General features: G+C 31.0%; 2 protein-coding genes across 6 annotated transcripts; both read left to right on the top strand.

Annotated features, from left to right (window-relative positions):
- The first annotated feature begins 1,104 nt into the window (after positions 1-1,104).
- LOC123228750 (polygalacturonase-like) lies at positions 1,105-2,487 on the top strand. The gene is made up of 5 exons (XM_044654210.1): positions 1,105-1,149; positions 1,302-1,593; positions 1,689-1,931; positions 2,018-2,169; positions 2,269-2,487. Exons 1-5 carry the CDS (start codon positions 1,105-1,107, stop codon positions 2,485-2,487), a joined length of 951 nt encoding a protein of 316 aa, XP_044510145.1.
- A 9,449-nt stretch (positions 2,488-11,936) lies between these two features.
- Positions 11,937-17,891, top strand: LOC123229481 (pentatricopeptide repeat-containing protein At1g62670, mitochondrial-like). Of its 5 annotated transcripts, none has more exons than XR_006504883.1 (5): positions 11,937-12,131; positions 12,325-12,491; positions 12,597-12,872; positions 17,491-17,705; positions 17,786-17,891. XR_006504883.1 is itself a non-coding variant. In XM_044655324.1 (4 exons), the coding sequence occupies exons 2-4, from the start codon at positions 12,422-12,424 to the stop codon at positions 13,521-13,523; spliced, it is 381 nt and encodes a 126-aa protein (XP_044511259.1). In that variant the 5' UTR covers positions 11,937-12,131; positions 12,325-12,421; the 3' UTR covers positions 13,524-14,602. The 5 variants fall into 5 exon arrangements, 2 of the variants coding, with proteins under 2 accessions (XP_044511259.1, XP_044511258.1); XR_006504884.1 differs by having other exon boundaries at positions 17,783-17,881; XM_044655324.1 differs by lacking the exons at positions 17,491-17,705; positions 17,786-17,891 and adding an exon at positions 13,489-14,602.
- Positions 17,892-27,516: the final 9,625 nt, after the last annotated feature.

Here is a 27,516-nt window from a genome sequence, read left to right as displayed (position 1 = left end):
AGGAAAAAACAAATCTTCGTTTTTTTTTTTTTTTTAATTCTAACAGTGGGTGTCACTCTTAATGCAATAACCATTTTGATTAAAAGAGAGATGCTTTGAAACTTCATTGATTTGGTTAGTCTTTACGCATAGGAGTTCAATTTCTAAAATGGAATCTTTTGGTAGATGCAAACCTTGGTATTGTAATAAATTGTGCTTGACGCCATTTTGGATCAATATTACCTTATGCTTGCTGTTTGTGTCGTTGATTCGACAAATTCTTAAGGCTCGGATAAACCACAAAATCTTTTTAAATTATTTGTGCAAATTTAATTAATTATTTATTCAAAAAGTTAAGTGCATAAAGAAATTGATTATTTTATCAGTATATACTGAATGACAAGTCGTATAATTGCCATAGTAGAAAATGACAAGCTAGTTCTATTCATTAATTTAATGACAAACAAGCCTTCTGCCGTTAAAAATTGACGTGCTAGCCATTTGGTTAGTAAGATTTATGTACATGTAAATCTTCATAAACTTTAGGTATCACAAATCGTGCTAGTTTGCTTATAGTAAACTACAATACATTGATGTCGTATTCAATGAATCAAATTCACAAGCAAAATTGTTCTAGATAGTCGAAAATGAGCTACACAATTACTATTAGGAATAGAAAAGTAGAGGCTCAATTGTCCTCCATATGTTAATAGAATCAACATTTGTAAATCTTCCTATTTTTAAAATAGCTTGCTTTTCTTACAGTGTCAGCAACAATCAGCCTTATTTGTATAAGGAAGTTCCTCTAACTTACTAGTGGCCACTGTATTAAGTTACTCGCAGAATCATGGTAAATAAACACAGGCCAATAATTTTATTTAAAGGAAAACTAGTGGGATAGAGTGCTATCGAGAATCTATAAATGCCTCTTAAAATCAATATAGCTACCATAAACAAAGTGAAGCACACTAATTTATTATTAAAGTTCAGTTCATCAAGCTAGCTATATATAATTACAGGCTCTCATGGATTCCATTTTATACTCTTAACAAGTATTTTCTATCTTGATTGCGCTTATATTGTCAAAAAAATATTTGTGCAATAAATGAAGCGATTTTCAATGTAATGGATTTCGGTGCCATAGCAAATGGGAAGAGTGATGACAGCAAGGTCAGTATAGTTTTATATTAACTCTTTCCTTTTTCCCCTTTCTTTGAATGTGCTTGAGTACTTATTGTACTGGGCTTGGCAGAACTCATATTTAGAGACAATATCACTGTCTTTTTCATATATGCATTATCAAAACTTATGTTGAGTCTCAGGCTTTTACTGTTGCTTGGAAAAAAGCTTGTGATTGGAATGGCAAAAGCAAGGTATTTGTCCCACCAGGGAAATACTTGATCAGTTCAGTGGTGTTTGAAGGTCCATGCAAAGGTCCAATTTATTTTGCTGTGAAGGGATTTGTGAAGGCTCCTGCTGACCTTTCAACATTGTTGATAAGAAAATATGGATTGGCTTTCGATACCTCAACAACTTTACCCTCGCTGGAGGTGGAATTTTCCATGGCCAAGGACAAACCGCATGGAAACAAAATGACTGCCACAAAAACTCCAAGTGCGAGCTTCCAATGTTGAGTTACATTATATGCCTTGCATATCCCCTTTTAATACTTAAAACACTAGATTTTTTCAACGACTGAACAATTGAAGAAATAAAATCTATTAATAGCAAGAAAGTTCATATCAACGTTTTCGCCTGCTACAACTTGAACCTAAAATCTATCGAGATCTCAGCACCTGGGGATAATCCCAACACTGATGGAATTCACATCGGCTCATCAACTGAGATTAAGATTTATGATTCATTGATAGGAACTGGTGATGATTGTGTCTTACTCAGTCCCGAAAGTGAAAACATTCTTGTCTCCAATGTCTTATGTGGACCAGGACATGGTATTAGTGTTGGTAATGTTGGTAGTTTTGGAAGGACTCCCAATAAGAAATTACTGGTTTGACAGTGAGAAACTGCACCTTCACAGGCACCGACAATGGTGTAAGAATCAAGACATGGCCCGACTCTTATGAGGGTGTACTTTCCAATTTCACATTTGAAGACATTGTCATGAATAATGTCCAAAACCCCATTGTTATTGGTCAGGAATATTACCCATATAATGCTTGTAACAAGAAGGTATATGAACACAATACTAGTCGTTCACGGTTGATTTCTCAAGTAGTAATGCGACTAAACTAATTTTTCGCTTATCAATTTGTATAGGTTCCCTGAAAGGTGAAGACCAGCAACGTGAAATACAACAACATTTTGCGCACTTCCTCCGCCAAAGTTGCAGTTAATCTTCTGTGTAGCAGATTGAATCCGTGCAAAAATGTGGAGATTGGTGATATCAACTTGGTTTTCAATGGCACTGAAGCGGGTCCAACAACGTCTTCTTGTTTAAACGTTGAGCCAATCCTCAAAGGAAGACATATTCCAATTACTTGTGTCTAGGTCTTTTAATCCACAATAATCGTTTGAGGCATTTAGGTGATTCATTCTTATGTATGTTCAACTTCATCAAATCATACATTTAATCCAAAGCCCAACCTATTATTTTTTTCTTCTACTTTTTTTAATTTTTCAATTCTAAAATGCGTGGAACTTGATGAAGTTTTTTCTTTTTTAAAGCATATTGGGAACTATTTAGGAACATATTTTACCTAACAATAAGCTAAGTTAAATCAAACTATTTCACGGGGGGAAATCTAGACTATTCTATGCACCCGCGGTGTTAGGTTTTTAATAACCTAACATATCTAATCTTCTACCCTCTTTGTGCCACGACATTGCTCTTCAAATTCCAAGGCATAACTTACTATGTCTTTTCAGTGTCTCCACATCACATTCTTGGATGTGGAGACATTGAATCCTCTTTCTTGAATATAAGAATCTATTATTTGAAATATGAAAACCGCTTTGTTTAACTCCAATTCTTAATATGTTTGATTTTCATAGTCACAAAATCTCTTCCATAATATCATTTTCAAACACCCGAGACATGATAATACACAAAATTTACCCATTATTTTGTTGAAAAACACATTTATAGCACAATTAATTCTAATCACTCAAATCAAACCTAATATTTCACAATAAATTCTGAAAAACACTATGGATAAGTGCATTTTCAAGAACTTATCAACAGTTAAAAAAGAAAAAAAAATTATTTAAGAAGATAAAAAGTTGTTCATTTTTAGATCCCAATAGCAACAACAACTAAAATTGACCTTAATAAAACATTGAAAGTCATAGGGGATATTAAAAAGTAAAATGTTATATATTGTGCGCTCTTATTATTTAGAAATGTTGGAAGCAGCGTTTTAAAAATAAAGGAAAAAACGATGACGTCTAGTGGCTTATATATTTCTCCAGTCGAAGAATGTCGAGATTTTCATCAGATATTTTCACTATTTCTAAAATACAGCTCTCTGTCTCTTTCTCTAAAAACCTAACATACAAATCTTCAAATCAACTTTTATTTGATCAATGTTTCAATAGTCAGAAAGCATGATCAGATGATGAGTGATTTGATTTAATAGATATTTCTATCTGTTAGTCAGATTTTTTTCAGAAATACAAACAGTTGTAATCGTTTCTTCAATAAAAAATAGAGATATTTTTTTCTCAAAGGGCCTATTGTCTTTTTTTAAATCTTTTTTAAAATTCACCGTTGCTCTTCTCCTACCACTGTTAACTCTTGTAGCTCTTTTGCTTGTACCTTAGTTAATTTTCGAAACCTCAGTTGAGTACAACACACAATTGCAGGAAAAAAAAATCCCCCCCCCCCCCCCCTTTTTTTTTCATTCTAACAGTGGGTGTCACTCTTAATGCAATAACGATTTTGATTACAAAAGAGATGCTCTGAAACTTCATTGATTTGGTTAGTCTTTACTCATAGGAGTTCAATTTCTAAAATGGAATATTTTGGTAGTACACAAAATTTATAGCACAATTAATTCTAATCACTCAAATCAAACCTAATATTTCACAATAAATTCTGAAAAACACTATGGGTAAGTGCATTTTCAAGAACTTATCAACAGTTAAAAAAGCAAAAAAAAAATTATTTAAGAAGTTGTTCATTTTTAGATCCCAATAGCAACAACAACTAAAATTGACCTTAACAAAACATTGAAAGTCATAGGGGATATTAAAAAGTTAAAAATGTTATATATTGTGCGCCTCTTTTATTGTTGGAAGAAGCGTTTTAAAAATAAAGGAAAAAACGATGACGTCTAGTGGCTTATATATTTCTCCAGTCAAAGAATGTCGAGATTTTCATCAGATATTTTCACTACTTCTAAAATACAGCTCTCTCTCTCTTTCTCTAAAAACCTAACATACAAATCTTCAAATCAACTTTCATTTGATCAATGTTTCGATAGTCATAAAGCATGATCAGATGGTGAGTGATTCGATTTAATAGCTATTTCTATCTGTTAGTCCCTTTTTTCTTTTTTCAGAAATACAATCAGTTATAATAGTTTTTTAAATAAAAAATTGAGATATTTTTTTTCTCAAAGTGTCTGTTGTCTTTTTTTAATGTTTTTTTAAATTCATGCGAAACCTTTCATGGTATCAAAGTTGTTTTGTGACTAGCATTATAAAATGGATTATTCATGGATTTCTTCTAGTTCTACTTTAAGATCTGATAGAAGCCTCGAATCTAATGATATTGTATTTACTCATTCAACCCATATCAAAAGTATTTCCTATGTTGAGCTTAATTACAGGCAGTCGATCCTACTGTTAGGAAAAAAATTGTCACTACTAGTGTGCATAGGCGTTTATTTTATTAGTTCGCACAATTTAGAGGAGCATTTATTCGGGCTAGTTGCTTGTCCTTAACATTTTTTTAGTTGTTCTTAACAATGAGTTTATGTCTGTTACAATTAAGAAAATGAATCCTGAATTTAGTGTGTGAAAAAAGTGTATGTAACATCCCCTTTAAAAATATTAGGGAAATTATATTAAATGGCCAAATTACCCATCCATCAAGCAAAAAAGCCCAATTTCCCTATTCATAAGCAAAAATGTCCAATTTTCATGTTCCTAAGAAAAAATGTTCTAAACTTTTTTTAAAATACCAAAATTACCTTGCACCACATCTATATAAACTCTCTCTCTCACTCTTATTACACACACTTCTCATCTCACTCAAACACTCACTCTCACTTTCATTTTTACTCAATATCAATTAGTACAGGTTCGTTTGGACGGAAGAAATTCGTATTTCTGAATTCGAATCGAAAAAAGGCTATTCGTGAAAAAAATATATTTATACAAATCTTAACCTAAAAACTTAATTTTATTTGTTAAATCTAGTTTATATGCCATGTAAATGGGGTACTTGAATATTAGATAATAATATAGGGGTTAAAAGATTGTTAGAGAACTATGGGGTATTTTGATATTATACAATATATAAAGAATTTAAATAACATGTTAATAATAGATAGGTATATTTTGATACAAGACAAATGTGTTAAATGAAGTGCTAGATAATTATGGGTGGTCAAATGAAATGTTATAAAAATATGAGGGGCATTTTGATATTAAACATTGTAAGAGCATTATAAATGAAATTTTAGGAATAGATAGATGTATTTTGATATGAGACAACATACAAGGGTGGGAAAGCAATGTTAGGTAATTATACGGGGTAAAATGAAATATTAAAAAAGTATAGGGGTATTTTGAAATCACATAATACATGAAGGATTTAAATAATATGTTAAGAGTAGATAGATGTTTTTTGATACAAGAGAATATAAAATGGTGTTAAATGAAATGTTAAATAATTATAAGGGGTTAAATAAAATGTTAAGAAAAACATGAGGGTATTTTGATATTTCATAATATATGAAGAATTTAAAAACATGTTAAGAATGAATAGATGTATTTTGAAAATAGAAAACATACTGGGTATTAAATAAAATATTAGATAAGTGTGGGGGCGAACTGAAATGTTAAAAAATATAGAAGTTATTTTGATATTAAACATTGTAAGAAAGTTTTAAATGAAATGTTAAGAATAGATACATATATTTAACATAAGGTAACAGAAAAAGTTGTTAAAAAATTATTAGATAATTATAGGGGGTTAAATGAAATTTAGGAAAATATAGGGATATTTTGATATTAAATATTGTAAGACCGTTTTTAATAAAATATTAAGAATAGATAGATACATTTTGATACAAGATATTATACAATGGTGTTAAAAAATATTAGATAATTATAGGTAGTTAAATAAATATTAAAAAAATATAGGGGGCATTTTAATATTAACATTGTAAACACGTTTTAAATGGAATGTTAAGAAAAAATAGATGCATTTTGATACAAGATAATATACGAGAGTGTTACATAAATTGTTAAATAATTATAGGGGTTAAATAAAATATTAAAAGAATATAAAGCGTTTTTTATATTAATAATTGTAAAACTGTTTTACATAGTTATTACAAATTTTTTGTTATAAATGAATAATTATTTCTAAAAATTTGTCATTGTAGGATTGATAATTAAAATGGATGGTTATGCATCGGTTTGTTATCAAGAAAAATGGGTTCAAGGTAGCGACAACACAATAAAATATGTGGAAGATCCAAACAATTGATTAAAATTCCTTATGAAATAACATTTGAGGGATTTATTGAGCTTTTGAAGGAGTCTTGCGGTATTGATCCAATGAAAAACTACCTTCAACTATCAATGAAGCCAAGAAAAATTAAGTTTGATTGCCCCGTACAGATCCAAAATGATGAAGAGTCCAAGGTCTTATTGATATGTCTCAGTACTTACAGGAATGTATTCCTATTTTTGTTACATGTACTCCAATTGAAGGATAGGAGGAAAAAGATGAAGATGAAGGAGAAATTAGTGGGGTGAAAAAAGAATACGATTTGAAAAACTTAATTGATTTTAGTAATGACCCATTGTACATTGTAAACTTATGGGCTCATGAAGAAAAAGATAGGGTTCCCAACTGGAGTGACTTTGATGGAAATGATATGCCTAATATTCCTTTTGAAGAGGTAGAACCTGAGTATATGACACCAGTTACTAAGGGTATGTATAGTTTGCAGCTTGAAAATCCTATTTCAGGTGGTAGAAATTATTCTAAGCCATTTTTTGACAATATCCCTACTGATCCATTTAAGTAGCTTCTTAATTTTTGTCCACAGCCATTAACATTATCAGGTTACATTATCAGGTGGTACCAATCGATCCAAGAAGAGAATGGTGTAAAGGTTGATGATATTTTCCATAATAAAGTATAATTGAAAGATGCTATGAAGCAATTTATCTTACTTAAAGGATTTCAATTCATGTTCAAGAAGTCTGATAGGGTGCGATGGGAAATTAAGTTCAAGGCTGAAAATTATGAGTGGTATATACATGCAAACAAGTCCAAAGTCGATAAAGTATTTCAAATCAACCATATGAATCCTATCCACACATGTTCAGTTGATCAAATCATGTCATATCATAAACAAGTGTACTAATGAGGTCAAAATTTGTGTTGATTGATTGAATTTATCGGCCTAAGGAAATATTTGTGGACATCGTCGACCGGTAAAAATTGACATTTCATATTCACAGGCATGACGGGCAAGAAACTGGGCTATAAATTCATTGAAGGGCTTATCGGAGGAATTATTTATGCTCTAACCAAATTATTGCTACAATCTACAGCGTACTAATTCAAGCACCATTACTGTTATTGAAACAAACGATGACCATCGATTTACAAATTTTTTCATGGCATTAGGATGTTCCGCTTGTGTATTCAAAGACTGAAATTTAAATTTTAAACGTTGAAATACCTTAAACTATCAATAATCAAAAAATCGTTTGAAAATCTGGAAAATACGATCGATATATCATAAAACGGCAAAATTCAAAAAACAAAACTAAAATTCCATAGAATGTGAATAGTTAAAAAATCATTAGAAAGTCTGAAAAAAAGAGTCAATTTATCCTAAAGCAGCAAAAATCGAAAAAACGGAATTCAAATTCGAACTTTATAAGTTGAAATACGTAAGAATGTCACTAATTGAAAAATCATTTGAAAATCTGAAAATACGAGTTGATAAATCATAAAACCACGAAATTCGAAAAAACAAAATTGAAATTCAAAAATACGAATTGATATATCCTATAAATAAAAAAATCGAAATATTGAGTTGAAATTACGTTATTACATCGTAAAATGTGTCAAAAAAGCACAAAAATCAAAAAATCAAATGTCAAATTAGAAAACTATATATCGAAAAACCCTAAAACAGATATAAAATTCGAAAACTATACGTCCAAAAACCGTAGATATAAAAAATATCAATTTACCCCCTGAGAAAATTTCTAGTACAAACAAGCTCAATATTAATCCCTTGCCCCCTCAGTAATTTTCTAATCTTTTAGCGCCCCTACAGTTTCAAAAAAGTACATTTTTCCTTCAACCCACGATATTCACAACATTAGCCCATTGTCATATGGCAAATTTCATAAACACACCCTGTGGACTTGCCGCTCTCCACCAGCTCCCTAATGTTTTGAAAACGCAACTTAACCCTCTAACCCACAATCAATCTCTCCTAACCATGGGATACACCGTTCCCACGGTCAGACTGTTGATCTCTTCGAACATATTTTTCGACCAAAAATTCGTTGTTTCGGCCTCCAATTTCAACACAAATTAAATCTATATAGGCTATAACACAAAACCCCTCAAGAAATTCAACGAAAACAACCAAGAATCAAAACATTTTAAGCATTGTTCAAAATCAAAACCCTAAAGTTTCAAACCACAAAATCTCACTCAAATGTCAATAATATGAACAATAACTTGATTTAAACAAGATTAGGGAAGATATACTAACTTTCTTTGTCATTTTCGATCATCAAAAATCTCTTCGCCCATGGGATGACCGTAAAGCAAAAATTTTCTTTGAATTTACACAGTGGAATCGTGGAAGATTACTGGGGGAAATAAGAAAATTTTCTTTGTTTATATACAAGGGTAGTTTGGTCATTTCACAAAAATGGGGCATTTTTTCTTAAACATGATTGTTTTGGATAATCTCACTTAGACTCTCTTAATTTTGGGCATTTAATATAATTTCCCAAAATATTATCCTTCAAAGGGAAACGTAAGTACATAAACTAAAAAAAACATGCATGACACTTAAAAGTGTTTATCCATCAAATCATAATTTTAAAAAATTTCGTAAATACCCTTTATTAAATTTAGATGCGAAAACATGCAAAAAATGTCTAAATACATAAAGATACTTAAATAATGTGTGTAACAAACCAAGATAAATCCATACATAGCACTCATTACCTAGAAAACATTAAAAGTAGAGGAGTGAGTAATAAATTACTTGGCCGTATTGAGGTTTTACTTAAACTTAATTAATCCCCATTATAACCTTGACTTGCTTCTACTCTAACTTAGTCATTAGAAGTACTTTTCTTGGACTTCAATCTTTAATGACTTTGTAATTAGAAGTGCTTCCAATCCTTTCTTAACTTTATCTTAGGAACACCTTTGGTCTCATATAGTCATCTCAAAAAACACTAGGGTCTCATAACTATGATAAAAAAATCTGTTGGTCATCTAAGATACACTTGAGATCTTATATTTAGATGACTTTTCCTCTAAATACTTGAAAACTCAAGTGAAAACACTTTGTACTTTTACAAAATACTTAAATTTATGTGCTGATCAAATTAGGTTAAAAATAGATTTGTCACCTTAGTCATGTAACATACTGTACAGTCTCATTTCCTTAAAAACATTATTGTATTGTGATATTGTATGTAACCCCTACTATGGGCTATTTTACCCTTCCACGAATATTCTGTCCTGCTAACTATGAGCGATGCTCTACTATGGGCATATATAGAAAGAGTCGTTATAAGTGTCATCTCGTAACAACCCCATGAAAAATATCTACTAATGAAAGATAATGGTTTAATATGATAACACTAATTGGCATATGCTCATGTATAAACATACATGCATCTCGAGTCCCTAACTTAATTTAGACTCATAAGTAGTTTTCACCCTAATTTTTCTTTCTCTTATGGCCTAACTATATTGTTAAACTCTTTAGGCATGACTCAATACTATTATATACGATATACATCAGTATTATCCTTCAGACAACATTATGAATTTTTGGGTTCTTGACTTAACTCAACTTTACTTCCTTATTGAATGTACAATAGTACATCCTAGGGCTCATAGTCAAGTACCTAGTCTCTCGTACATGGTTAACTACTCACAAGCATCCTTGATCATGATGCACGTTCTTGTACATAGTGTACACATCTTCCTCATTAATGACTTGGCCTTCCTCTTCATAGTCATGTTGAAACCCTAGGGATATAATCCACTTTTACTTTGTGAACAACCATATGCCCTTTTTGTACAGTCATCCACCATAACCTATTACATGTCACAGAAGGTCATTTTTGTCTTTTGTACGAACATCCACCAATTATAAAAAATTAGAATCAAATCAAATCAAAATCAAAATAAGATTAAATTAAAGTCAAAATCATATCAAATCAGAATCATATCAATCAAAAACAAGATCAAATTAAATTAAATAGTGTTGACTATAATCTTTATATGTTTATTATAATCTTTCCTTATTAATTTCTACCTATAATATTAGGAATAAAATGTTTTTGCATCATCCTGTTCATAACTCTTGAACTCTTAATCAATAATTCTCTACCTATTATACATTGTGCTTCAATAAATGTTATACTTCAAATTTTTTTATATAAGATTAAAATGTTGTGCTCATTCTATAAATCATCATTGTTATTTCCAATTAATTACCATAAATAAATAAATAGACAAATAAATAAATAAATAAAATAAATATATATATATATATATATATATATATATATATATAAATATATAATATATATATAAATATAAGAATAAAGGCATTTGTTATTTCCCCGCACTTATAGTATAATAAATTTTTAAATGGGCAAAAGAATTATTCCCACCCAAGATTTAGTTTATTTGACAACATTATATATGTTAATTTTTTAAAAATCTAAATTATTTAACTTGTTATTCAATTTGTTAGTTTAAAATTGTAAATTATTAAATTGAAACTTTAATAAAGAGGCCAAAAATATTATTGGCAAGGGAGAGACTATCAACAAAATGAAAATTACATCGTCGGACCGAGAAGAAAGGTAATAAAAAGAAGAGAATGTAGTTGTGGGTGTAACTTTGATTTTTATAAAAGTTAAGAGGGTGGTTGATAAGTTAAAAATAAGAAACCCTAACAAGAAGAAGTGTTAGTTTTCAAAGCTATGATGAAAAAAAATGAGTTTTTTAAAAATTAATTAAGCAAAAAGGATAAAATTTTTATTTTTTTAATATTATTAAATACAATGACAATTATACTCTTATTATTAATAGATTTAATTAGTAGTTAGCTATTTAAAATTTAAAAGTTAGAGGACTAAACCTTGGGTAGAATAACTTGTTTTGCCTTCATAATTCAATTATAGGTCATATTAGCGGTTCCTTATAAAATATACTGAATTAAAAGGAGGTCATCAATTTTATATTTCAAATTATTAGTAATTAATTAAAAAGGACTAAAGTTTTAAATGTTTTATATAGGGGTACTGATGCGTTAGTACTGTTACACTTACTAACGATAGAGGACAAATCAGTAATTAAACATTATTTGCGATGCGTGGGAGTAGGATCAAACTTATGATGCGTCTGCCCCTGTACATTTCCCGTCGCACAAATCTCTTTACGGCCGTTCACCAAGGAATTTCAAACTCCCTCTCTTCACAGATCCCCTCTTCGAAAATGTTTCTTAAAACTTCAATTATTTTTTCCTTTAAATCATCTTTGAATGTTAGATTTTCATCTTCATTCATTCCTTCGTCACTGAAATCAGCCAAACGCACCACTACTATTAAACACCTTTCTAAACTTGATAATTTCCTCCATGTAAACTGCAAGTCGGGTAACTTTTCTCTTGATGAAGCTCTTGATTCTTTCGATTACATGATTCATATGGACCCCACTCCTGGTATGTCATCTTTCAGTATTTTGTTTTCTGCACTTATTAAGAAAAAATATTACGATGAATTCCTTGTGCTATACACGAGGTTCGTTTCAGCTGGGTTGTTGCCTAATTTGATTACTTTGAACATTGTTGTTAATTGCTTATGCAAAATGGTCCGGGTTTCTGACGGTTTTGTGGTTTTTGCGAGTATTTTTAGGAGGGGTTTTTACCCTGACGCCGTGACTTTTACTAGTCTGATTATTGGTCTTTGTAAGGAGGGCAAAATTGAGAAGGCGATTGAATTGTTTGGAAAAATGGTTTCTGTTGGATGTAGGCCTGATGTGGTTACAGTTGGGTGTTTGATCACTGGCTTTTGTAGAACAGGTAATGTCACTGTTGCCCTTCAGTTATTTGAGGAAATGAATAATGGGAATGGTGAATTTGGTGTCATTTGCAAGCCTAATGTTGTTTGCTATGCTGCTATTATAGATGGTCTTTGCAAATATGGCTTAGTAGACAAGGCGAAGGAACTGTTTTCAGAAATGAAGTCCAAGGCTGTTAATCCAAACGTGATTACTTACAACACTTTAATTTACGGATTGTGCAATACATCTAATTGGGAGGAGGCTAAAACTTTATTTGCAGAAATGTCGGATGAAGGTGTAAAGCCTGATGAGGTGACATTTACTGTGGTTATGGATGAACTTTGTAAGAATGGGAAGATTGATGAAGCCAATGGATTGCTCCAACTAATGATTAATAGAGGTATTCACCCCAACACAATTACTTACAATGCAATTTTAAGTGGTTACTGCTTGGCAGGTAGAATTGAGGATGCAAGAAAACTATTTGATTCCATGGAAAGTAAGGGGTGTAAGCCTAATGTTTTTAGCTTCAGTATTTTAATGAATGGTATGTGCTTGGCAAATAAAATTGATGATGCTAAGGAATTGTTTTCTTTGATGTTGAGTAAGGGATGCAAACCTAATGTAGTTAGCTACACTACGTTGATCAATTGGTATTGTAAGAATCGAAAAGCTGATGAAGCTATTTGTGTTTATAAGGAAATGACCTCAAAGGGAATTCAGCCAACAATTGTTACATTTAACACCTTGCTAAAAGGTCTTTTCATATATGGTAAAGTTGGACATGCAAAAAAACTATTTGATGAGATGCAACTTAGTAATGTTCCTCCCAATTTAATTACGTATAATATTCTTATTGATGGGTTTTGCAAAAATGGTTGTGTTTTGGAGGCTGTTGAACTGTTTCATTCTTTAAGAAACGGAAACATTCATCCTGACATCATTACTTTCAATTGTCTCATTGATGGTTTGTGCAAAACAAGAAGACTCAATATTGCTTTGGAACTATTTAACAGATGGCACAATGAAGGATTTGTTCCAGATGTTGTGACATATAACATTCTGTTGTATGGACTTTGTAAAGAAGGGAAGTTGGAGATGGCAAGTAATTTTTTATCAGATATGGAACAAAACGATTGTGCTCCAAATTGCAACAGTTTTAATACTCTTATGTCTGGTTTCTTGCAAAATAATGAGACTTCAAAAGTGGTAGAACTTCTTCACAAAATGAAAGAGAGAAATGTGAAGCCAGATGCATCCACGGCTTCAATTATTCTAGATTTACTACAAAGGTATAAAAACTACAGTGAAGTCCTAAATTTGCTACCAGCGTTCTCAAACCAAGAACGTACAGATAGTTGATTGTCAAGTAACTGCATTTTCTGAGGGAGTGCAACTTATCACAAGAGTCTTGCCAGATGTCAAAGTTTCTATGTAAAGGTTTGTGCCAACATTGTAGTGCTCAATAGGAAAATATGAAATTTCGGTCTCCTTATTAGGAAAAAAAAAAATCAGTCAACCAATAAATATCCATGTCAACCTTAAATTGTGCATGTTAACCAAGAAATATCCTGGTCATGATTTCTAAATTAAAACAAAAATCTAAATTTAAATGGTATTAAAGGTTGGACCTGTTTCTGTGTAAGAGAATGCAAGTTAGGTTTTTCAATAGGAAATTATGAAATTTCAGTCCATGCATTTAAAAAAAAAAAAGTTTCAATTTTTTTTATTCAAAAAACTAATAGTTCGGTGCATTCAAGTGTTGTTATTTCTAAACTAAATCGTTATATTTTATTCACTGCAATCCACATTTCAATCCTGTTAATCTGAGTAAAGTTGCAAGATGAATAGTCGATGGTGAATTTGCATCCTTATCTATGTTCAGTCTAGTTTCTCTCCACATTTGCAAAACCCATGAGGGTATTATACTAAATAATACGTTAATATTCAAACTCACTAGTATGGTAGTCCGCTTGAAGTCTATTATTTATTACAGTATCAGAATTTCTGAAGTCATTAGTGCTAGTATGGTTGAGTCTATGTATTTTTTCATGTTGGATTAACATGTTTCATGATAGCTGTTAGATTATTTATTTGAACACCAAGTAATGAATTATTTTGTGAACTTAATTAATTCTAAAATGATATTAAATTAGTGTAATGATACTCAACCCCAGATATTCGCAAATTATAATCCATATCTTCATTTTTGGTTTTAGGGTGACCATCGAGTTGCTGTTAGTATATGGCTGACACATCTTTGTTTCTAACAAGTGCATTTTTAATGTTATCAAAGGTTGTAGATGGCTTCACATTCAAGGTTGTTGATTAAATCGATGTGATTGAACTGGTAAAGAAATCGTATGAACTCTTTTGCAAATTATAATTGGATGGTGAAGAAGACTGAGAAAGTGTGTGCTTATTGTGTTAAAAAGAAGTGTGGTTATAAAGTGATGTGTAAGTTTACAATACTGATTTCTGGGTGTCATTTTAAGTAATTTTTTTTTTCATTTTTTTAGTTTTTATTGATTTCCGGTGTCATTCTTGTCATTGAATTAATGGGTTTATCATATGTGTGGGATTCTTTGTCATTACAATCTAATAAGATTTATCTAGGAAGTCAAGATGAAACAGTGAGGGTTTGGTATTGTCTATTTGTCTAGCCACGATTGTTCTTTTGGATTACTTGGTTTTTGATTTGTTGGTATTTAGAAAATTTCTTAATTCATTGATTATTTGATTTGTTTCTTTAATAAGGATTGAAATTAATTTATTTTTTATATTATTTTAGACTTTTTTTATTAGGAGCATTTAAGACTTTTGATAAAAAATCGTGTATTAGATAACGAAACTAAGGGTGTAAACAACGTTGAGTTGCTTATGACCTAGATATCTTAAGTTAGGCTTGGCTTGATTTAAGTAAAGTCAAGCTTTATCTTAAACCACTTGAGTTCAAACACTTGAGCTAGAGGTTGATGTTGGTTGGCTCACTAAATTGATGACTCAACTCGAGTAAAATATCAATATTCTACTAAAATTTTCAAATCTTGCATTTACACTCCAAAAATTTTATTTTTTATTTTTGAATATCAAAGGTAATTGATAAATATATAAATTATGAGGTTTATAATATTGTTTTGAAAGTTAAAGTGTTTGAATGTAATTTTTTGAGTCAAGATCGAATCAATCTTCTTGTCTCAAGCTCGAGCTTGAGTTCTCCTTTAATGTAATTAAGTGGAGCTCAAGCTAAGCACCACTTTACAAGACTCAGATTGATTACACCTTTAAATGGAACTGAGTAGTGCTACTTAGTTTCAAGGATTATATTGTCATTGAAAAATCAATGTGTCTTGAATTTGACCAAGTGTATATCTATCTCTAAGTATGTACCTCCTAGAAATTTTTGATGAGAGTGTGCAAAACACGGTTAAAACTATAAAACTAAATTGAACCATTCAATTTTTTTTGTAGTTTGGTTTGAGTTGGGTTGAAAAAAATTTGGAAAATGGTTTACAATTTGGGTTTTGGTTTAGGTGGTTTTGAAATTGAACCAAACCATAATTCTTTTTTTTTTGGGCAAAACGATATTGTTTTGTCCCCTTTATAACAAGATCAAATACAAATTGGTCAATTTCCACTATGTCATAATTGACATCACTCTCTTCTTGACATCATTCTCTCCTTGCTCGATAGTTGATGTTTCCACACTAATTCTTTATGAGAAGTTGTAAATTATCCCTAAACAATATTATTGCAAACCTGAATGATCGGCTAACTGACCTCCTAGCTGAGGGTTTCAATAGCTCCTTCAGCAGGTATCCCTAAACAATATTATTGCAAACTTGAGCCATGTTTGTAATGAGATTAAACAGAGCAGTAATCATATTTCATTTCATATTCATAATGTGAAAAATAGCTACAACAATGTTCCAAGAATGTAACAATAAGTTCCTCTGGAAATTCAAGAATCCACAAAAGGTGATAACAAAAGCAACAGAAACAGAAATAGAAATAGAAAATGAACAATAGTCCAGCTGGGTTTCAAAAGTCAGCCCTCTCCTACTATCTCTACCAACTTAGGGATAATATTCTGAATAATAATTCGCCCCCTTCCTATTCCAAGCATTCCCCATTATATAGGCAGCCTTCTTACCGTAAATGGACCCCACCACTAAGGATTCTCCTCTGAATTATGGGAAGGAGGCTTCAACTAATTTCAGTTGCTTTTGTGAACTGTCCAAACTGCCCTCACCCATATGGTCTTCACTTTTGCTCTCAGTTGGGCTATCTTCCGCACCTCCTGGGCTGCCTTCTGGATTTTTCCCTTTGGGCCTGCGATGCGATGGTAGACTTTTGTAATTAGATTCCCAACAAATATCTTCGTTAATGGAAATCTTATTTCCTAGAATTTGTTTGGGTTCTTAGTGCTGAAACGTTAACTAGTATTGTGTGTTTCTAAACTCCACGTTTTCTTGTGATGTTGATGTTCAACTTTTGAGTGTCCCACTTCATTAGGAACATACAAACTCAAGTTCTGGTGTAGAAGCTCAACTACCAATCATTCTTTTTTTTATTTTTTTTCGGCTAAGTACTACTGACCAATCTTTGGTAATATGATTGTTTGCAATCCAAAGTTCCAGTGTAACATTTTGAGTGAATGTTGGATTTATTTAAGTTTTGATTGAGATTCTTAATTATTGTTGATGAATCTGTGAATGTATCCCAGGATGCCAATCATAGGTTGTTTCGTCCAAGTTGGTATGTCTAAATTCGATTTAGTAGTATATATTGTCACCTTTATTAAATGAGTTGGGATGACTTGGGCCACATGAAATGTTTCTCACTCATCTCTGGTCTAATGTTTCATCAGCTTGGCAATTGCTTAAGTCGCTGATGGGAAACCCACATCAAAGTGGGCTAACCTAAATCCAGGAGTGCTTGCTTAAGTCGTTGTTTCTGACGGGTGCCTATTATTGTTTTCAGAGGAATTTCTTACAAAGATGTTTCTAAGGTTGCAGGTGGTTTAGCACTCAGGGCTGCTGATTGAAATGATGCTATTGAAGCAGTGAAGAAATTGTATTAACTCTTTGCAAATATTAATCATATAGTGAGGAAGACAGAGAAAGTGTGTGCTTATTGGGTTGAAAGGAAGTGTGGTTATGGAGTGATGTGTAAGTTTTGCAATCCAACTGAGGGTTTTAGGTTGTTGAAGTAGCATGAAGGCCCGTTGAAGGTACAATCAATTTTATTAAAGGTCTTTTTCATTTCATTTTTAATTTTTGTTTATTTTTGGTGTTTTTTTATTATGAGCAGTTATGTGTGGGATTGTGTTGCCATCGGAATCTTCTAATCTTTATCCGGGACGTCGAGATGAAACTGTGAGGCTTTGGAATTGTCTCTGCATCTGGCTGCGATGTTGTTGGTATAAAGAAAATTTCTTAAGGCACTGATTATTTAATTTGTTTATTTTATAAGGGTTGAAATTATGGTAGTTTTTATATTATAGAATTTTTTTGTTAGGAGCATTTCAACCTATTATAAAAGATTATGTATAGATAACGAAATTTTCATTGAAAAATTATTGTGTCCTGAATTTTACGAATGGTAAAATTATCTGAGTATTTACCTCCCTGAAATTGACAACAAATTTGTAGAAATAACTGAAGAATTACATAGTTTGTGGAGCATCAACAACTCCATTTGGTAGATGGCGATTGGATTAGTAGCATCATGAACCGAAAAATCTACAAATCTCTTAGTCTTTTAGAACAACATAAAAGAAGCCAATGGGTCACACATAAAAGAAGTTGATGAACTATGGAGGCATGAGGATTGTTCAAGTTAAATTCGGTCTGAATTCTAAATGGAGAATTTAGAGCCTTGGAAAGTTTATGGGCTCGAAAGTCCATTTTATTATACTTAGGGACCTTCGTATAATAATCATGAAAAACTAAAGGTGTTTGCAATAAATGACATGGGGAAATTATATTAAATGGCCAAGTTACCCCTCCATTAAGAAAAAAAGCCCAATTTCCCAATTCTTAAGCAAAAATGCCCAATTTCCCTATTCCTAACAAAAATGCCGTAAACTTTTTATAAAATACTAAAATTACCCTTCACCATATGTATATAAACCCTCTCACTCACTCTTATTACACACACTTCTCATATCACTTAAACACTCACTTTTACTCTCATTTTTACTCAATATCAATTAGTATAGATTCGTTTGAACGGAAGAAATTCTTATTTTAGAATTCGAATCTAAAAAAGGCTATTTGTAAAAAAAAGGTATTTATACGAATTTTAATCTAAAAACTTAATTTTATTTGTTAAATCATGTTTATATGTCATGTAAATGGAGTACTTGAATATTAGATAATAATATAGGGGTTAAATGAATATTAGAGAAATATGGGGGTATTTTGATATTATACAATATATAAAGGATTTAAATAATATGTTAAGAATAGATAGGTATATTTTGATACAAGACAACATACAAGGATATTAAATGAAGTGTTAGATAATTATGGGGGGTCAAATAAAATGTTATAAAAACATGGGGGCATTTTGATATTAAACATTGTAAGAGCATTATAAATGAAATTTTAGGAATAGATAAATGTATTTTGATATGAGACAACATACAAGGGTGGTAAATGCAATGTTAGGTAATTTTAGGGGGTAAAAAAATTTTAAAAAAAAATATACGAGGTATTTTGAAATTAAATAATACATGAAGGATTTAAATAATAGGTTAAGAATAGATAGATGTTTTTTGATACAAGAGAACATCAAATTGTGTTAAATAAAAGGTTAGATAATTATAGGGGGTTAAATGAAATGTTAAGAAAAATATGAGGGTATTTTGATAGTTTATAATATATGAAGGATTTAAAAACATATTAAGAATGAATAGATGTATTTTGATAATAAGAAACATACGAGAGTATTAAATGAAATATTAGATAAGTATGGAGGGATAAATGAAATATTAAAAAATATAGGGGTATTTTGATATTAAATATTGTAAGAACGCTTTAAATGAAATGTTAAGAATAGATAGATACATTTTGATATAAGGTAACAAAAAAGGCTGTTAAATAAATTGTTAAATAATTATTGGAGGTTAAATGAAATATTAGGAAAACATAGGGGGTATTTTGATATTAAACATTGTAAGAATGTTTTTAATGAAATATTAAGAATAGATATATACATTTTGATACAAGATATTATAGAAGAGTGTTAAATAAAATATTAGATAATTATAAAGAGTTAAATGGAATATTAAAATAATATAGGGTATTTTGATATTAAATATTGTAAAAACATTTTAAATGGAATGTTAAGAACATATAGATGTATTTTGATACAAGATAACATACGACGGGGTTACATAAATTGTTAAATAATTATAAGGGGTTAAATAAAATATTAAAAAAATATGAGGGGTTTTTTATATTAATAATTGTAAGACTGTTTTACATAGTTATTATAGATTTTTTGTTATAAATGAATAATTATTTCCAAAAACTTGTTATTGTTGGATTGATAATTAAAATTGATGATTATGCATCGATTTGTTACCAAGGAGAATTGATTTAATGTGGCGATAACACAATGAAATATGTTGGATGATTTAAACAATTGATTAAAATTCCTTATGGAACAATATTTGAGGGATTTATTGAGCTTTTGAAGGATTTTTGTAATATTGATTCAATGAAAAATTACCTTCAACTATCAATGAAATCAAGAAAAATTGAGCTCGACTGCTCTGTACAGATCTAAAATGATGAAGATGTCAGTTGGTCTTATTGATATGTCTTAATACTTACAAGAATGTATTTTTGTTTTTGTTATATGTACCCCAATTGAAAGACAGGAGGAAAAAGATGAAGATGAAGATGAAAAAGAAATTAGTAGGGTGAAAAAAGAATATGATTGGAAAACTTGATTAATTTCAGTAATGACCCATTGTATATTGCAAACTCATGGGCTCATGGAGAAAAAGATAGGGTTCCCGACTGAGGTGACTTTGATGGAAATGATATGTCCGATATTCCTTCTGAAGAGGTAGAACTCGAGTCTATGCCATCAGTTACCGTGGGTATGAATAGTTTATAGCTTGAAGATCCTATTTCAGGTGGTGGAAATTATTCTGGGTCATTTTTTGATAATATCCCCACTGATCCATTTAAGCGAGTTCCTGATTTTCTTCCATAGCTATCAACATCATCAGGTACTAGATCGATCCAAGAGGAGAATGGCGTAAAAGTTGGTGATATTTTCCATAATAAAGTACAATTGAAAGATATTGTGAAGCAATTTGCTTTACTTAAAAGATTTCAATTCATGGTCAAGAAGTCTGATAAGACACGATGGGAAATTAAGTGCAAGACTGAAAATTGTGAGTGGTATATATATGCAAACAAGTCCAAAGTCGGTGAAGTGTTTCAAATCAACCAAATGAATCCTACCCACACATGTTCAGTTGATCAAATCATGTCACATCACAGACAAGCTAGGGCCCGAGCTTTAGGCCAATTAATGAGATCAAAGTTTGTGTTGATTGATCAAATTAATTGGCCTAAGGAAATAATTGTGGACATCATCGACAGGTATAAAATTGACATTTCATATTCACAAGCGTGACGGGCAAAAAACTGGGTTATAAATTCATTGACAGGCTCACCGGAGGAATGATTTATGCTCTTACCATATTATTGCTACAATCTACAGCGTACTAATCCGAACACCATTATTGCTATTGAAACGGACGATGACCATCGATTTAAGAATTTCTTCGTGGCATTAGGATATTCTGTTCATGTATTCAGAGAATATTTCTAACCTGTTATTTGCATTGACGCTGCTTTCTTTAAAGGCCAATATCTAGGACATTTATTCATTGCAGTGGCTCTTGACGGTAATAACCAAATATATCTCATTGGTTTCAGTGTCGATAAAAAAGAAAATCACGACACGTAGTGTTGGTTTTTTAGGAAGATTAAAAAATGCATCAATGACCTCTCCGAGCTGGCGATAATCTTAGATCAACATCATGTTATATACTTTGCAATAGTTGAAGTCTTTTCAGATGTCCACTATGGATGTTGTTGTCATCATCTTTTGTGTAACATATGGGCAAAGTATAAACGAGACTCAAAGGTAAAGTGTTTAAACAAGTATTAAAATTTTGAAATGTTTATCTTTTTCATACATTTTGATTATAAAGTTCTCATATTTTTTACCACCTCACAGGTTGTAGGTACATATTGGAAAGTCGTAAAATCATACACAGAAGCAAAATTTGAGGCGATAATGCGATCTCTTGATCCAATGAACCCTTAAGCTGGAGCTTATCTACGTGAGGTCAGATTTGAGAGTTGGGGTAAAGCATACTTTTCCGAGACATCGATACAATATCATAACAACTAATATTGAAGAGTCATTTAACGCCCTTGTCAGACATACATAGGGTCTGCCTATCACAATGATCGTCAAGTTCATTCGTGGTACCATGCAACTATTGTTTTAAGAGAGGAGAAACCATACAAGTAAGTATCCAATCGTTAATAATTAAAAGTTTTTAATCATGTACTTTTTCCCCTTAGTTTTGGTTATTAACAAATGTGTTGTTAATATTTTTTTCAAATTATAGATAAATGCCTTAACTTTGTCACCCTTTGGACAAAAAAGAAGATTAGCAATCGTCTGTCAAAGTCTGCATGCTTGGAGGTTCGACCAATTACACCTACTTGGTATCAGGTTGTTGGTTTTGGTAGATACATAAGTATTATGGACTTCGGTGAAATGTTTTGTATGTGTAGAAAGTTTCAGCTTTCACATATTCTGTGCAAGCATGTCATTGCTGTTGCATGACACATGAGGCTCACAAATGTCAATGCACAGTTCATCCATTCTTTGCACTGAATTCTACTGTGCAATATATCAGAACCTATCAATCCTCTTGGAAACCAATCAGAATGGTTGCACTCACCAAAAGAAATAGTTATTCTGTCCCCTATCCTCGATAGTCGTTGTCTAGGTCACCCTTCCAATAGAAATTGATGTCCTTCACAAGGAGAAAATGTTACACCCAGGATTTGCAGTCGTTACCATGAACCAGGACATGTACGAACCCAATGTAAAAGCACAACACCTGTCCCGAGCTCCGCCACGCAGCATTCATCCAGGAAAGGCAAAAGGTCGAGATCTTGACAAGCTTATGTTTAGTTTTGTTAGTTATATGATTCATCATTGTTATACTTCAGTGATATGTGACCGATGTAATAATTTTAATGTGAATAATTTCTTCATTTTATATTTGTTGGAATAAGCTGTTTGAGTGTTTCTTTATTTCATCTCATGTTTGATAGTAACATCACTCAAATCATATATAATTATTTTCGTGACAAGATTATTTAAAAAATGAAATCAAATACATATTCATATATAATGATAGATAAAGTACATCATACACATACGCACATACAATAAATATATACATAAGAACATATGAAGAATGACAAATAAATAATGAGGTAACTAAATATACACCTGTGATCTACTCAATATAGTGGAAATATAACTGTGATGCTAAACGTCGACGCATAAAGGTAGACAACTCTCAAGGAAAATCAACACTCTGTGATAATGCCAAACACTAAAAAAAATGTAACATAAACACACCACAGTCACCGAAACCTTCCCCCTACTGAGGGACATCCGTCACTGAATGTAACACGAGGGGATCACATCGTGGAGTCTGCTAATAAGCTGAATCGTATAATACCTCTGAATCGTATACTGTAATCGATCACTCATAAAAATCTATAACTCTGGCCACCCAATGTGCATAGTCGAAGTTTATAGGAATGTAAACCTATAAACAGTGACAAATTAAAATTGATTATAAACTAATTCGACGTAAAATGTAATGAAAATACAATTATACTATACCTTATCGACCATCCCCCATGGTTTGTAAAACAACCCTGGGGTGTAAGCTGCCTTAACCATCCTCGTGAAAAGCCTTGAAAGCTGAAACTCCTCATTTAGTGTGGTCTGCCAACTCTTTTAGGCCATCTCAATATGTCATACGAAGAATGTGTGGGCAGTAGTCCAGCGCTGTGAAATAGTCGAATGATGATCGTCCTAGTATCGACATAATATAGCCAAAAAAATTAGGGACACTTCCTCCACCAAAGTTACAGTTAATCTTCTGTGTAACAGATTGAATCCATGCAAAAATGTGGAGATTGGTGATATCAACTTGGTTTACAATGGCACTGAAGTGGTCCAACAATGTCTTCTTGTTTAAACGTTGAGCCAATCCTCAAAGGAAAACATATTCCAGTTACTTGTGTCTAGGTCTTTTAATCTATAAAACCACAATAATCATTTGAGGCATTTAGTTGATTCATTCTTATGTATGTTCAACTTCATCAAATCATACATTTAATCCAAAGCCCAACCTTATTTTTTTCTTCTACTTTTTTTGTTTTGATTCTAAAATGCATGGAACTTGATAAAGTTTTTTCTTTTTTAATGCATATTGAGTGGAACTATTTAGGAACATATTTTACCTAACAATAAGCTAAGTTAAATCAAACTATTCCACGGGGGAAAATCTAGACTATTCTATGCATGCCATAGCATTAGGTTTTTAATAACTTAACATATCTAATCTTCTACCCTCTTTGTGCAACGACATTGCTCTTCAAATTCCAAGGCATAACTTACTATGTCTTTTGAGTGTCGTTATGTCACATTCTTGGATATAGAGACATTGAATCCTCTTTCTTGAATATGAGAATCTATTATTTGAAATATCAAAACTGCTTTGTTTTAACTCTAATTCTTAATATGTTTGATTCTCATAGTCACAAAATCTCTTCCATAAAAACTGTTAGTTCGATTTTTTTTTTCAAAAATACAGACAGTTGTAATCGTTTCTTTAATAAAAAATAGAGATATTTTTTTTCTCAAAGTGCTTGTTGTCTTTTTTTTAATATTTTTTTAAAATTCAGGCGAAACCTTTCATAGTATCAAAGTTGTTTTTTGACTAGCATTATAAAATAGATTATTCATGGATTTCTTGTAGTTCTACTTTAAGATCTGATAGAAGCCTCGAGTCTAATGATATTGTATTTACTCATTCAACCCATACCAAAAGTATATCCTGTGTTGAGCTTAATTACAGGCAGTCGATCCTAAACTGTTAGAAAAAATTATCACTACTAGTGTGCATAGATGTTTATTTTATTAGTTCGCAGATTTAGAAGGGCATTTAATCGGGTTAGTTGCTTGTCCTTAACATTTTTTAGTTGTTCAAAATAAGTTTATGTTTGTTACAATTAAGAAAATGAATCCTGAATTTGTTGTGTGAAAAAAGTGTATGTAACATCCCCTATAAAAATATTATCCTTCAAAGGGAAACGTAAGTACATAAACTTAAAAAACATGCATAACACTTAAAAGTGTTTATCCAACAAATCATAATTTTAAAAAATTTCATGAATACCCTTTATTAAATTTACATGCGAAAACATGCAAATAATGTTTAAATACATAAAGATACTTAAATAATGTGTGTAACAAACCATGATAAATCCATCCATAGCATTCATCACCTAGAAAACATTAAAAGTAGAAGAGTGAGTAATAAATTACTTGGTCGTATTGAGGTGTTACTTAAACTTAATTAATCCCCATTATAACCTTGAGTTGCTTCCACTCTAACTTAGTAATTAGAAGTACTCTTCTTGGACTTCAACCTTTAATGACTTTGTCATTATAAGTGCTTTTGGTCCTTTCTTAACTTTATCTTAGGAACACCTTTGGTCCCATATAGTCATCTTAGAAAACACTAAGGTCTCATAACTATAATAACAAAATCTCTTGGTCATCTAAGATACACTCGAGATCCTATACTTAGATGACTTTCCTTCTAAATATTTGAAAACTCAAGTGAAAACACTTTGTACTTTTACTAAATACTTAAATTTATGTGTTGATCAAGTTAGGTTAAAACATAGATTTGTAACATACTATACAGTCTCATTTTTCTTAAAAACATTATTGTATTGTGATATCATATGTAGGCCCTACTATGGGCTATTTTACCCTCCTATGAATATTGTGTCCTACTGACTATAAGCGATGCTCTATTATAGGCATATGTAGAAAGAATCTTATAAATATGCTCTCGTAACAACCCTCATGAAACATATCTACTAATGAAAGATTATGGTTTAATATGATAACACTGATTGGGATATACTTATGTATAAAGATACATGCATCTCGAGTTTCTAACTTAATTTAGACTCGTCAGTAGTTTTCACCCTAATTTTTCTTTCTCTTATGGCCTAACTATATTGTTACACTCTTTAGGCATGACTCAATACTACTATATACGATATACATCAGTATTATCCTTCGGACAACATTATGAATTTTTGGGTTCATGACTTAGCTCAACTTTACTTCCTTATCGAATGTACAATTGTACATCCTAGGGCTCATAGTCACGTACCTAGTCTCTCATACATGGTTAACTACTCACAAGCATCCTTGATCATGACGCACGTTCTTGTACATAGGCGTACACATCTTCCTTATTAATGACTTGGCCTTCCTCTTCATAGTCATGTTGAAACCCTAGGGATATAATCCACTTTTTACTTTGTGAACACCCATATACCCTTTTTGTACAGTCTCATTTGTGTCTTTTGTACGAACATCCACCAATTGTGAAAAATTAGATTCAAATCAAATCAGAATCAGAATAAGATTAAATTAAAGTTAGAATCATATCAATCAAAATGAAGATCAAATTAAATTAAACAGTGTTGACTATAATCTTTATATGTTTATTATGATCTTTCCTTATTAATTTCTACCTATAATATTAGGAATAAAATATTTTTGTATCATCCTGTTCATAACTATTGAACTCTTAATCAATAATTCTCTATCTATTATGCGTTGTGCTTTAATAAATGTTATACTTCAAATTTTTTTATATAAAATTAAAATGTTATGCTCATTCTATAAATCATCATTGTTATTTTCAATTATTTATTACAATAAATATATAAATATAAATAAAATATAGTAATTAATTATAAATAAATAAATAAATAAATAAATAATATAAATATATATATATATATATATATATATATATATATATATATATATATATATATATATATATATATATATAAGGCATTGTTATTTCCCCGCACTTTACAGTATAATAAATTTCATAATGGGCAAAAGATTTATTTGCACTCAAGATTTAGTCCATTGACAAAATTATATATGTTAATTTTTAAAAATCTAAATATTTATTTGTTATTCAAATTTGTTAGTTTAATTGTAAATTATTAATTTACCCTTTTTAACATATATGTATACATACACATGAAAAATAAAAAATTGATGAAGGAGTGTATCATTTAGACAACTGACTTTTTCCCCTTGTCCAGGAGTTTCATATTATTCATATTTTTTCCTCTTACAACTACCCCTTAAGTTTTGAAACATTATACTTTCGCCTATGTCTTTGATGAACTTCTCCCTTCATCTTTAGCTGACGAAAAAAATCAGGGAGCAAGGCTTAATCTTGTTAACTAAGAAAATCAACATTGCCAACAAAAAACTAAGGAACTGAGCCAACGACCACTGTGCAAATCAAAAAAAGGATGGTTGGAACAAGATTTGACAAAGGGAGGGAACCAAGCCAATGTGATGAGCATCAATGATCGAAGGAGAGTGTTGACTTTCACTAGAAAAAGAGTGAAAATATCACCAAAAAAACGTTACACTTTCATCAAGAAACTTTAATAAAGGGGCCAAAAATATTCTTGGCAAGGGAGAGAGTATCAACAAAATGGAAGTTACATAATCGGACTAAGAAGAAAGGTTATAAAAATAAGAGAATGTAGTTGTGGGGTGTAACTTTGATTTTATAAAAGTTAAGGGGGTGATGATAAGTTAAAAATAAGAAACCCTAACAAGAGGAA

This window comes from Mangifera indica, chromosome 11, assembly GCF_011075055.1.
Source record: "Mangifera indica cultivar Alphonso chromosome 11, CATAS_Mindica_2.1, whole genome shotgun sequence".
NCBI classification, from domain to species: Eukaryota; Viridiplantae; Streptophyta; class Magnoliopsida; order Sapindales; family Anacardiaceae; genus Mangifera; species Mangifera indica.
Note: the sequence above shows the minus strand (reverse complement) of the source record. Positions and strands in the feature narration are given on the sequence as shown.